This window comes from Athene noctua, chromosome 1 (genome assembly GCF_965140245.1).
Source record: "Athene noctua chromosome 1, bAthNoc1.hap1.1, whole genome shotgun sequence".
Lineage (NCBI taxonomy): Eukaryota > Metazoa > Chordata > Aves > Strigiformes > Strigidae > Athene > Athene noctua.
This window is the reverse complement of record NC_134037.1, coordinates 255,872,836-255,887,372: the sequence shown is the minus strand read 5'-3', so window position 1 is coordinate 255,887,372 and position 14,537 is coordinate 255,872,836. Positions and strand designations below refer to the sequence as shown.

The 14,537-nt window shown below is 39.8% G+C and overlaps 1 protein-coding gene across 3 annotated transcripts in view; it reads right to left on the bottom strand.

The window, feature by feature from the left end:
• The window catches only part of GRM5 (glutamate metabotropic receptor 5), a 277,466-nt gene that overhangs the window by 23,386 nt on the left and 239,543 nt on the right, over window positions 1-14,537 (bottom strand). For all 3 annotated transcript variants that reach the window (XM_074917515.1, XM_074917523.1, XM_074917533.1), the window contains exon 7: window positions 6,110-7,049. In XM_074917515.1, coding sequence (XP_074773616.1) covers window positions 6,110-7,049 — 940 coding nt within the window. The remainder of the gene's footprint in view (window positions 1-6,109; window positions 7,050-14,537) is intronic.

The window sequence follows — 14,537 nt, the reverse complement described above, 5'->3', positions numbered from 1 at the left end:
TCTCTCAGGCAACTTACCTTCCTGAGGCATAGGGAATTTGAATCTCTCTCATATACGTCTGAAATCCTCAGGCTGATAATGCACACACATATTCTAAAAACATTTGATCACAGCTATGTGGGCAATGGGAATTGCATGGACTGCATCTTGGAGCCCCTTGGCATGATGTGTATAACAGTGGCAGAGGATTATTCTGATGAGAATTCCCATTTGTCTGGAAATTCAATGTCTTCCACGTGCTTTCCTAATAATGCAACATCGCAATAGTCAGACCTCGGAGAAGTTGTAACAGCTAAGATATTGCTCAAATTAGTTCATTTTCTGTTCACTTGTTTTTTTCAGTGCTTTAAATGGACTTCAATCAGATTCAGAATTAGAAGGAAAGTTTCCTGAGGACAAAAAGGGTGGTTTTTTAGGGAGAAATTTCAATTCAGGCTTCTGAAAAAAATAATCTCAAGATTTCGATCCTGAGATATGACATGCTGATGTGTGATATAATATTTAGACTGTAATATTTTTATACCATGAATGGCAGTTTATAGAGTGATCCAAGCACATTTATTTTGTGGATCAAAATACCTCCTGTCTGAGTTGTAATGAAACAGATATAGTCAGTTATAAGAGGGAAAAGGAGAGAAAACAGATAAGGGGAAAAATCAGCTGTTCCTTGCAGAAAACAGAGCACACACTGTGATGGTAGACACCTGTTTCTAAAATATTTCATTATGGCACAGTTTGGAACTGTTTGATGTAAACACTGATTATAGCCACTGGTGGTCCAGGACTGAATCCAGTCCAGTGGAAAAATCTACCTTGCTTATCATGTTTTCCTCATAGGAGACAGGGAATGTCATTTAACAGTGCCTGAGCCTGGACACCTGAATGCTTTTTCTGATGCCTGTGCAAGGCAGGCATTTGGTCCCTCAGGCTGCCATTACTGTACCAGCGTAGCACTTCAGAGGGAGTAAAAATGCTCCCAAATGGCACCTGATTCTTCGGTGGATGTGTGAGCACCTTTGTCTAAGCTGAGTAAGATGAAACAAAACAATAGTGATCTATACAATAAAAATTCAGTGGTTCATCCGAGGGTGAGTGTTGGCTCACAAGAGCAAGGGATCCCCACTCCTGAATGAAAACTGTCATCCCATCACTTGTGCAGATGTATACAGAGCAATGCCGAGTTCTGCAATTGCACAGTGGCAGACAAATTCTTAAGAGAACAAGATAATACACTAAAAGCATATGAGTAGTTAATTTGCTTTGAGAGTCACAGTTTATGGTTAATGATTTAGGAAATACTGTGTCATGTAAAATACTGTGTCATGTAAATCCAGGTGCAATAAAGCCACACTGGGCTATTAAGCTCTAATCTCAATGAGATTTGTGAGTTGCTGCAGATAAATGTCTATAAGGTGCAGAAACTGATGCGCATCTTTTTTCCGTTGCCTAGTATTGTGCTGTTCACATCTGTATGGAGGAATTACGTGCAGTACCACAAACATCCAATGTTTTTTGAATATGGCTAACATTATCTGACTTTGCTGGTGATGATTCTTTCCTGTTGAGTGATCATATCTACCTGTGTAGGTAACAGATTGAAAGTACTGCTCAGTCCTTTTGCTTAAATGAATAGTTACTTTCAGTGATCCTAACTCATTTAGAAGATGACAATCTATCTTGTATTGTTTCAGGAGAGTACTTGAAGCTTGTAAGTGGGCATCTAACAGCTTCTGTCTTTTGAGAATGTGGTGGAGGAAACCTAAATGAGTCCTATATCATCACAGGGAGAATGGTCAACTAGTAGTTAAAAATCACTTTAAAAAACCCTCTGTCACTGCAGAAAGAAATAAAGGGGCATGTACATGAACTAAGCCTCTAATCTCCAAGCAGAGAGCCTTGCTTTGGGGTTGCAGTGATGTTTTCTGATCTCATTCCTCTTTCAGGGGTTCCCACCTCACTACCTGAACAGCTCTGCTGTTTCTGTCTAGGTCACAGCTTGATCTATGGAAGGATGCCAGATTTCTCTTGATTTTCCCACAACATATTACAAGCTGGGACAGGCAGAATTGGCTGCTGAAGCAACAGAGGAAACTTGAGGGTGAGTTAGGGACCTCCAAAAGAAGCATCTGAGGTCAGGAACCGCTGGGGCATCTACAAGTAACAGTGGGAGAAATAGGGAGGAGTAGTATTGGCTTCACTGTGAAGATTTGGTAGAAATTTAAAGGACAGAGAGAAAATTATTAGTATGGCTCTTAAGACTTGCTTAATATATACAGATGTGTGGGAGAGACAGTGTTTAGGGCTGTTTTTAACATTCTGCTCCTCACTCAGTTTATTGCATGCTTTAAAGGAAAGCAAACTTGCTTTTCTACAGATGGAGGGAGATGCATGTGCTTAAAGGGTTCATATATGTAAGCTTGGAAAATGGAGCGTGTGTGGTCTGGGATCAGCCCTTCCAGAAGAGATAAACACCTACAGCGGTTAAATTAGTGTGTGAAATCCAAGGCTAAAGATATTAGAAAGGTAAGAGAAACTTTGAAACATCTACTCTATCCTTTAGGCCAAGGTAGCATGACTGAGACCTTTTGGTGTGCAGTCCTGGCTAGAAATATCATATTAGTAGCTCTTGTAGCACAAATATCCAGTCCTTATCTTACCTGGGATACAGAGTTATTTGAGAATGAGGAGAGGATAAACTAGCCCTACATTCTGGACTCTTGCAAAAGGGCTGTGTAGCATATGTGATAATAGTTCCAATAATAATACTTGCTAATTTTATTTATGGGCTTTTTAGTCCCTATGAAAGTAACTAGTAAAATAGAATCACAGAATCATAGAATTGTTTAGGTTGGAAAAGAACTTTAAGATCATTGAGTCCAATCATTATCTGAAAGCAGAAGGCTCAGATGCCTCTACACAGGTTGTGTGGCTTTGACTCCTGCTATGTAGAGTTTAGCCTTCCTTGTGACGTTGCTTCTGATAATGTCTGCTTTGTTAGCCCTACTTTTAAATGAGGGTAGAATATATTTTGGTGAGTACCACTGAATCACAATAGCCTACATGATATGGTTTTCATTTCACTAGGCAATGAATAGTTTTACTTTTTCTTTCTGCATATTCCAGTACATGAAGATTCATACCAACACATATCCACAGCTTGCCTGAGTTTTCTTAACTGAAGAATACCCCATGCAAGAAGTCACTTAGGACTCTAACAGATGCATTGCTTTATTTAGGCAAAAGCAGTCTTGTTACCTGTCATTGTGCAGCTGATGTGAAAGCTCTGAATGGAGCATTGGCATTATCTGTTTGGCAATGATTTGATGCAATACTACACTGTGCTATAAATTAGTGTCAAGAAGTAAAGTGCTAATGATAGGGGCCCCTCTATGCAATGGTGACTTAAATAACATGTTTCTTTAAAATTCAGCAGTGACTCACTCTCTTTTAAATAAAACCCCTGTGAGTTATTTAAATAATGCCATGTAGCTCTAGTGCATATTTCAGTTGATTCTGAGTATTTCAGTGTTTACTTGAATAACTACTCAAACAAGATTTTGAGCATTGTACTGAATAATACCTTGAAACATATTACTTTGTGCAACAAGATTTTTTTAAAGTAATGTTTGAATATTAAGTAAAATGTTTGGACTCTGTTTGCTCGCACTATACAGTAAGCAGAATTGAAGCTGAAAGTGGTTTTCTATTCTTTCTTGGAGATGATATCAGACATAGGTGAAGTCCCGAGCAGCATTTAAAATTTTCTTGGCACATGTGAGGACTCTGTTTTGTTTTCTTTCATGAAACCAAATAGACATTGATTAGAGAAGATTCCCCATGATCGATGGAATCAGCTTGCTCTTGGATTCCCAGATCCTTCATGCACACACTGAGGGAGCACTGCTAAACTCACTGGCGCCATCACAATTTAACCAGCTGAGGATTCAGACACATGCATTAGGAGTGTCTTTGTTGCAGTTTTGTGTTGATGAACACCACTGATGACATAAAAGTTTTTCTCCGAGTTTTAAATGAAATGTTCTAGTTCCTTATATCTAGGCAAATATGTCAATATATCAGCTTTGTGCTGCCTTTTTCATTCCTACACACACAGATCGGGCACTCTCAATGCTCTTCTGGATTGAAGACATTTCCAAGACTGTTATTGAAAAAGAAGTCATTGTCAATGACGATTTATTATATTCAGCTAATAACTCCCTACCACAGGTGTTATCTACACATCAAGGGATATAAAGAAATGGAAACAGAGTCCTCAAAAAGAGCAAAATACACCTTGTCTTTTAGGATATTTAATATTAGGGTACAGTCCTTACTTTTCAGAACAAACCAAAGATTTTAGAGCATTGTCTTTCAAAACTCAGCCTTAACGGATGACAGACAAATCCTTCCCAAGCCCAAGATCTTCCCATCATCAGTAAGTTCATCTTGTTGAGTAAAAAAATTGTGAGAGGGCAAATTCAGCAGAAGTGAGGGAAAATAATAATGATCTCAAAGAGGAAGAATGCCCTCCTACTGAAGACATATTATGAAGAATGCATCATTTAGCAGGCCCAGAAGTTTTTATAGGGTTTCTAACCTGAACACCTCAGGTCATTCAGGCATACAGACAGAGATTGTAGAAAAGGACATTTCAGGTAATCATCACTTAAACTGACAAAGGATTTATCATTTTAAAATAACATCCTATTCTGCACCTGGAAAGGAACTGGAAGATACTATCATTAACTGATCATAGGTACAAAATATCTTGTAATAGACTGGCCATTTCTGTACCAATTCAAAGTCACTGAAAGAGAAGCATTAGTAATAATCTGACAGAAACAAACAATCATTTGAGCATAATCTGTCCTACAGGTATTGCTAATAAAATCCTCCCTCAATTTGAAATTGTGGTTCACAAAAAAATGGAAGTACAAATTTCCCTCATTCCATGCCAACTCCAGTTGTGAATAATGGCATGTCTGGAAATATTTGTATTATCAGTCCTAAAAACCATGTGTGTTTCAGTGAAGAGGAAAATCTAGTTACTTGTCACTTCCACGCTAGACATATGTAACTGAAGAATGACAAAACTTTTTCTCTGCACTTTCATATATGCAGAATTCTTTGTATATACCAGCAGTTAAATAACCCAGATCATCCCCATAGCATCCATATCAAAAGTGAAAGGAATCAAAAGATGAAAATGAACCACTGGGCTAGGTGCACATCTACATGCTCTGTGTATGAAGCAGGACAGTATTTCCCCTCCAGAGCTCTCCTTTCTCTTTAGTGTTCACTTATTGTCATTTTTGTACACTGAACATACAAGTTGTCTTCCTGATCACTGAATTAAAATAATTCCTTGGGAAGAAACAATGAAATATCTGACAAGGGACTATCTGTTCAATGGCAGAAAGGGTAGCAAGAGCGAGGCCTGTGAGCATCTGAATTTGATGGAGTTAGGAGGATGAATACAGAAAAAGGTATCAAGAAAGGTAAAGAAGAGAAGATAGGTGAGGACAAAAAGAAAGAAAGCAGGAAGAGATAATTCAAGAAAGGAAAATCGAGTGAGTAGGAGATAAAAGGTATAAAAGAAGAGTAACTTGAAACAAATCCTCAGATGCCTGAGAGTGGCTGCTCATGATGTGACTTGTTTTTATTACTCCACCTTGATTACGGAGCACTAGCCACAACCCTGTTTTACTGCTGTGACTAGAGACAAAATACAGACACTATGCAATTCATTTAAGGGAAAGAGATTGTAAATGGGTGCATTCAGGACAAGGCAATGAGTTACCTTTCTTGTTCTGTTGTTTTGTGTTTTTTTTTTTTCTCCTAAGACCTTGCTTCCCTCCCTACATTAAGTGTACAGTTCACACAGCCAGTACTCCCAGACTTGTAATTGTTTGCCCATTGATCTGTCCCCTGATTTTGCACAGCACCTTGACTAAATCAAACCCAAAAATGTTACAGATGTGGGAGAGGACTCACACCTCTCCCAGTGCAGAGGCAAAGGGAATTAATGTATTTCCTTTTGTCCCTCCACTATTAGTAACTCTCAGAAGAACATAACTGCTTCCCACACTCCCACATTAGCAAACTTTACCTAAGGGTTTCACCAGATGATCCCCTTCTTTTCCACAGGTTCACCAGGCTGCTTGAGCGGCTTGCAGCTGAAGATGACTTTCCATCCCCTACGTGCATGCGGACCACAGTCGATGTGGTGAATGCGCTGCGTACGTTCCTTTCAGGCTTAGCAAGGATGATATAGACCTTGGGCACAAACATACAGCCGAGGGCCACTGTGGCACTCAGACTTACTGAGAAACACATAGTGATTATCTTGTAGTTGCTTCCAAAATATATTGGCACAAAAGCCAGCCAAATGATGCAGGTGGTATACATTGTAAAGGCAATATATTTTGCTTCATTGAAATTAGCTGGGACATTTCTTGTCTTAAATGCATAAAAGGTGCAACTCAAAATTAATAATCCGTTATATCCAAGGGGAGTCACAACACCCAAGTTGGTGGTGTTGCAAATCAGGTAGACCTCTCGGATGCTTGGATAATCATGCATTATATCTGGTGGCTCCATTATAAAGAGGGCAACAATTATGCCTAATTGTATACATATCAAGATAAATGCAATAACCAGTTGGGCGCAGGCACTCATGAACCTAGGTTTCTTTGTACAGATTTTCTTCTTGCTTCCAGCCAGGATTCTTGCAATGCGGTTGGTTTTAGTTACTAGAGCAGAATAACTCATGGCTGGGGAGAGGCCAATGCCAATTCGTTGAAGATAACAGTAAATCTGTTGAGGTTTTGCAATGAGACAGAAAGTACACAAGTAGCCCAAGCAGATGCCGGCAAGAATGATGTAGCAAAGTTCTCGGCTGGATGATTTGACCACTGGAGTATCACGGTACATTATGAATATAGCTGTAACAAACAAGGTGGCCAGCAGACCCAGGCATGCAAAAACGACTGCTGCAATTGGTTCAGGGTCACCCCATCTGAGATACTGGACTGGGATGAGGTCACAACCTACAGAAAAAGAAAAAAAGAAGGTAAACTGAAGTATGTAGGAGTGAGATTCTTTAACGATATAGTTACAGGTTTTCCTGATATTTCTTTTTTTCTTTCAGGAAGGTGCCATTACAATGAATGTAGGCTAAGATTATGATAATATAATGGAACAATAAATACATTTCAGTGACAGCTTATTTCAGTAATACACTCTATCTAGAATATAATGTAGTGACTGAAAAAATGGCCAAGCTGATTAAGATAAGTCGCTTCACAAAGTGGATTTTTCCTTTCAAATTCTTTTAAACATAGTAATTTCAAAATCAAGTTGCATTACCTCAGTGCAAAAAGCTTCAGAGTTCTCTGCACTTAAAGGACCAGATGTCAATCTTACTAATTATATTGTACACTATGAAGGATATTGGTACTTGTTTAATGATTATGGAGAGGAATCTTACAGATTCTAGCTGTCAAGAAAAAGAGAGTGTTTCTTTCTCAGATATGCTACCTTTTTTTCTAAAAAAACCTTTCTAGCATCAGAGTGAAGATAATGAGTAATTTGGGATGGCATATCCTGATCACTTCTTTATCTGTCATTCATCCTTTTGAGACTTCTGAGGATTTAAAACCTCATCTAACTCATGAAATCAAACTGAATTCAATGAATTAGTGTCAAAGCTAAATTAGCAATACAACCCACCTAAGGACACTTGTTTTTTAGTCTATACATAGGTTTTAATAAGTCGTTCCATGCATGCATGTCATAGGAAGTCAGAGAAGTTTTTCATTCCACAGTGAGCAGATCAGTGGACAAGAGTAAAATCTGGCAGAAAACTTGTTGCTGACATCCCTCCTCCATCCTTCCTTTTTTATTGCACTGTAAAGCCTGGATAGGTGTAATGGGTTGACCTTGGCTAGATGGCAGATGCCCACCAAGCTGCTTTACCATTCCCCTCCTCAGCAGGACAGGGAGGGGGAAAAAATAAGATGGAAAAACTTGTGGGTCAAAATAATGGCAATTTAATAAAGCAAAAACAAAGGCTTCATGTGAAAGCAAAGGAAACCAAAAGATTTATTCTCTACTTCCCATCAGCAGGTGATATCCAGCCACCTCCAGGGAAGTAGGGCTTCAGTACATATAGAGGTTGCTCCGGAAGACAAACATCATAGTAACAAATGCCCTGTCTTGACACCTCTTCTTTCTCTCAGCTTTTATTGCTGAGTAGATGTCATATGACATGGAATATCCCTTTGGTCAATTTGGGTCAGCTGTCCCGGTTATATCCCCTTCCAAGATCTTGCTCAGCTCCAGCCTACTGCTGCGGGGGTGATGTTGGAGAGACAGCCTTGATGATGTCTGAGCACTGCTCAGCAGTAGCTGGAAAACCAGCGTGTTCTCAACACCTTTCTAGCTACCAATACACAGCACTGTGAGGGCTGCTATGGGGAAAATTAACTCCATCCCAGCCCGACCCAGTAGAATAAGAGGGGAGGACCCTGATGCTCTGGAGTGCAACGTCCTGACAACAGTAGACACACTGGCACTGCCAGACAGGGCAGGAGAGCTGGAAGGAGATGATGGAGTGGAGGAAATGGTACTAAAAGCTTGTATTTCCCCTATACTTGTATTAAGCTTGACTAAACTTGATTGCAAAGTCTTGTTTTCTGGTTAGGTCAAACAGAAGCGTGTGAGCCTGACTCAGGGTGGGTCACAGCAAGGCACTTCACCCTGTGGGGATGGAGTGCTGGGTGCTCACATCTGTATTTTCAGAAGTGAGGGTAATTAAGAGAGTCTGATGGGCATCTGGATGACAAGCAATCCTAATCAATCAGGGAACCTGGGACCTCAGTGACTTGATGAACAGGAGTAAATGTAGACTGTAATTTTGGAATTTCTACATGCAAGATCTACTTTTTGCCCTTTTTTTTAAAAAAATGGAGCTTAAACTTTTTGCCCTTTTTTTAAAAAAATGGAGCTTAAACATTTTAAAAAATGGAGCTTAAACTTTTTCCAGATCTGCCACTGACATTCTGACTAGTAAAAATCATTTCATGAAATGCTATGGGTAGATACTAGGTTTAGCTCCTCTCTTCTCCCCGTATTTCTGTATTTTACACCTCTACACAACTTATATTACAAAAATATAATACCTACAATAAGGGGCTATACTCAACAGATTGTGTGGCAAAAGTACAAGGGAGATAGTTCTGTATTCTTGCAGAAAAAAATAGAATAGTCAACAAGTATTTAACATTAGTGCAGTTAAAGGATACAAATTTGTAGTCATCCCAGTGTAACAGATTGTGCTCTTTGTTACTAAATGCAGATTAATCTGCCATCCATATTTTAACTGGTTTTGTATGCAAAGCTTTCTCTTGCAATAATAAAATATTGCCATGTCTTATTGTAACAAAGACATTTAGATTTTTATTAAATACTCTTGTAGCATTAATTGATGATACCTATTTGACTCTAGTTGGTTTTAAAGAGTTTACTTATTCCTTGTGAGGGAGATACTATATTTCATTCTGACTCCATCAAGATTAATGTGGCACAGGAATCACATCATTTAAAATCAACATTTTATACCAGTGAGAGACGTGGAGGAAGGGTGAAAAACATACTCTAGTGTGTGCAGATATCCCCATGTGGGTTCTTCCCCAAGAAGTTTTATGACCTCTAAATCTATGTCTGATTTTAACAGAATTTAATTAATGTTTTGGGGAAAAAAATTGTTACCAGCTTCTAACACTTCTATGTATTCTTGGACAGGCAATTTGAAGAGAAAAGGTCTTTATCTGACAGCTGGCCTTTACATGCAGACAATGATATAGGGGCTGAATTTTTGCCAGTTTCTAATGTTGCAGCAGAGGTGAATCATAACTAGGCACTTCTCATTAATTTCAGACTATTTCATGCCTTCCCTCCTTTATTACTCTTTTTACATTCTCTTAATAAAATACCTGAGAAAAGACTTGAAAACTTGTCCCATTTCCCCCCCCCCCCCATCACTGGGTATACTTTATAAGGAGAATGCCAAACTGTGCAATGATTTATTCTTTAATTAAGATTTAAGCACTGGATAGTCTTCATAAAGCAATGATTGGTGAGGTTTTCATACAACAGTTTCACAGCTAATGGTTTCTGACAATGGCACTTTGCAGAAAGGGAAGACTAGATCGAGTCAAAGAAGTATGGGAAAACAGCCATGTGTTCAGGTTGAGTTGATGGCCAGGATTATACTAAGGCAAAAGCTGAAAGAAGTCATTCCTATTCCCTAAATATGTGCATGCCCAGTGGTCATTTGGACAAGATCCTGACCCACAGCCCACCGCTTACACTTCATCATCATCTCCAAGCACCTGGAAAGTCTTCTCTCCTAGCTGGCTCAGAAACTCCAGGTGGAATAGAGCCAGCAGCCTTGCACTGTGGTCCCTGCAGTGTGCTGAGGCAATCTTCGGCTTGTGGAAAGGCTGTTAGGAGCCAGTCCAACTTGGAGCAGGTGTAGAGTTGTTCTACTCTGTGCTCAAGAGTGCACTGCTTCTGGGACTGGAGTCCCAGTAAAATTAACATAAACTGCTTCTATGTTCTTCTGGCCAGAAATGCAGCCAGTGGGAGCAAGGTACTAGATAAGCATGTGAATAGCAAGACAAGCAGATATAAAAAAATCAAGAGTGCCATTTGACATGTTAGGGAAAGGTTTTCTGAAAGGAGCATCAAAAATCACCAATAAATTACAGTTAAGGATATATAAGGATATTATGTGGGGAAAAAAAAGGGTTCTGATATTTTGGAAAAGCATCTGGCTACTTCAGAGATAGACTAGATTGTGCCATAAACAAGGAGAGGAGAAGCTCTTGAAGGCTTGACCACTGCCATAGCTCTATTAGTACCCTGTGCTTTCTCTGCAGAGGTAGACTTGTCACTTATTTCTGACCTTTCATATTATGTTAAAACTAGTTTATCTGGGAGAAGACTTCACAGATATGAAGCACTGTGTTACAGTCCATATTTTCTGGGGATTTGATCTTGACACGGTTTTAATTTGTTATTATAGACTTGACACCCATGAGACCTTACCATGCCTTCAGCATCCACAAAACTGTATTAGCTTATCACTGAAAATGCCTTTCATGGCAGGCAATACAGAATATATAATTAAACTAGTTCCAAAGGTAAATATGACAAAGGCTTGTGAATAGGATGCACACTGGAAAGTGAAGGGAATTCAGTGAAGTCCCTTAAGTCAACATCATGAGCTAATGCTCACTGAATCTGCACATGGAGACTAAAACTGGCAGAAAATTACTTCTCTTTTAGTAAGTCATAAATATTTTTCAGTGCGGTTTGGCATCCTGAGCAGTGAGTTCAACCTGTTGACAAAAGACGGTTTTCTTGGTAAGTTTTCACAGACTCTTTTAAGGCTAGAAGTCCAAACACCAAGGCTGAAACCTAAACAACAACCTAGCCACACCTGAGTTGTGAATGAGAGTCTCCACATAGGATTTGGCACAGATTATTCAAAGTGTATTGATGTTATCCTGTTAGATATTTCATATTAATGCTTCTGATTTTTTCCCTATTTGTGATTCCAAAAGATGGGAGAGGGAATATCTTGATTAGTTATTTGGATTTTCACATATGAAGAGCTGAGATGCAAAAATGTAGTAGTCATAATAAAAATCTATATGAAGCTGTCGAGGTAACTTTTATTTTATTTATTCATTTATTTGTTTATTCATTTAATAAAGCCCCATCTTGTTACCCAAACTGACAAGGCAAAAGTGAATATTACATTTTCCAAAGTTCTGGGTGAGAAATTAGCCCCCTGACCTCCACAAGAAATGTGGACCAACTGAAGTGAGAGGATATCTTTAAAATTTTGATACTAAGTTCTGGTGTTATGGTAAACTGTTATATTCACTAGTCCTTTGCCTTGTTCTGGTGGGACCTTTTGCAGCTGTTACAATAGCAGGGGATGTAGAGGTGACCATGCTTTGGCTTCTTTGCAGCTGCAGTTCCCAGGCTGGCACATCTACTGAAGCCATCAGCAAAGGCAGGTTTGCACAATCCATGGATGCAGCTGAGGGCTGTGCAGGTGTTTATGCTACTACCTCTGCAGGGCAGGAGTTGGGATTGGTCACATCTTAAATCATGAAAGCTGGGGCATCTCTAGCTCAAGAGCCTAAGTCCCTAGTAACTCAAATATACTTATTTAGCTGTGCATTGCAGTAAAGGGCAAGGTCATGAATCTTAGAATAATGCGTTAACATTACTCTGTGACCACACGGGGAATGATTCCTTAATTACACAAATGTGTAGAATGGCTGGAACAACTTGCAGCAACCACGTCCATCCTTACATCAGTGCTAATGTTGTAAATGTTTCACTAAAAAATGCTGGCTCCCTGTGTTGTAAATGTTTTGTTCAGAATACGTCGTCTTCAGCAAATTTCCCATAATGTAAGACAAAATTACAAGTGGATCCTTCTGGCTTTGTTGGCAAGTTCCCCTTCAGCCCAGGAGCCTCCAAGGGTTGTTTGTTGAGCTCAGTATTCTTGAACCATCTCACTTGAGCCTGAAGCTCTGTGTGGCTCACGCTGGAGACTTGGGCTGTAAATAGACTGGAAGTCAAAGTCAACACTTCACCTGGAACAAGCAATTTAGGGAAGAAAAGTCCAGAAACCCAGCAACAAGGTAGGGAAGAAAATTATAACCCGAGATCCTGGTCATAATATTGCCACCTGAACCCTTAACTCATCCTCATCTGCTTTCTCCAAAAGGCTGGTAGAGAATGACTTATGGAAATGGTTAGATTTCATTTGGAATAAGAAATAACAAGGGAAGAGAAATACAGGGCACAGAAAATCAGGGTGAAAATTGGGCATTATTTCTCCTGATGTGCACTTATAATACTAAAAACAACCAGATAAAAATCGTGTCCTTCTTCTACCCTCAGTCTGAATTGCAGCCTTACCAATTATGGTCAAAAGCAAGATCCTAGTAATGTTTCAGCAGCAAAATCAATGTCAGCACAGGCTAAATTATGTTCTGCCTTGTGCTCACAACTGTCAGACAATTGCTGAAATTACCAATGGCTGCAACTTTATTGCAGGCAACAATACGAGAAAGCAGTTTGATGGCAACAAGCAGTTAGCATCTGAAAATATTTCAGGCAAGAGATGAACAATTTTTTTGCTTGGGGGCAGGGGGAAGGATCTGGTCTTATGAGACACCTGAGCCTCAGACCCCCATGGCTTCTGCCACAGCCCGACCCAGCACGCTGCAGGAAGAGCTGACCAAGCCTTTGTGGAGATCCGCTGAGATCCGACATCAGGTATCGCCCCTGCCCTCGGCCCTGCGGGTGGTTGTCATGAGCCACAGCTCTGGACTGTCCCAGACGGTGCCAGGAGCCAAGACAGCAGCAGCTCCCAGCCCTGTGTGTTCTCTGTGGTTCTCCCTGACAGTATGAGCAATGCCCTCAGGATGAGGAAGGCAGTCATCCTCGATTCTCAGTGAGGAATCCGGATTGGTACAAACCAAGCAGGAGACAGCCTCAGTGTTGTCAGAGTTCTTTGGAATGGCTGTTGTGTCACTTAGAGGTGGAAAATACTTTTTTCAGTCCTTTCCATTCAAGGGTTGTCTGGATAATCCAGCTCTTATCTGGCACTTTCAGAGAGGCAGACAAGATCATGTTGCTGCTGTCCTGGGTTTACTGTACTTAGTTGGTGAAAGCATTTTTGTAACTATAGTAAAAATATATATATTTCTGATACCCAGCCTTATCCTTGAATGGCAAAGAAAACATTTCAAGAGCTGTAAAATATTTCAGCTCCTATTTTCATGGGAATTCAATTAAGAAAATCAAATAGCCAGTATATTTGGAGTACACAGAGAATGAGAAAAAATATCAATACAGCCTGAAGGTAACCTAAGTGTCACTGAAATTAATATCATCTACTTTCCTTGCAGACCCCAAGGTCACTAGACAAAACTTTGTTTCTGTTATTCTTGTATGCTGTCCCTGAATCACAGAAGGAAAGAATAATTATCTCATTCTCACCTCAAAAATGTCCTTAAACACTAATGATAACTGGACCAAAATGTTTCTGCATCCACTGAAAAAAGAAGCTGAACAAAACTTATCTGGTCTTTCTGGCACCCTTTCTGGTGCTTATCTGGCACCCTTTGGTGCTTTTCTGGTATCCTTTTGAATGCATAAGGCCATGTCCTAAGTTTCTGGAGAATCAAAAAGCCGTTCTCATCAAGCTACTGAAAAACCAATTTTATTCAGGTTTGGTCCTCAGTGTTAAGAAAACCCCTTCATTTGTATCTAAACATGCCTGTCGTCTATTTCTCTTCCCTCCACTGTGAATACAATGCAAAGAATGGCTTTGAGGAATAGTGGAGGGGTTGACATATACTTTTGGACTTAAACCTGTGAGTTTCTCCTGCTTTAACTGAGTATGTGGCTCAGCCACACTGGCCACGGTAATGTATGAAGCG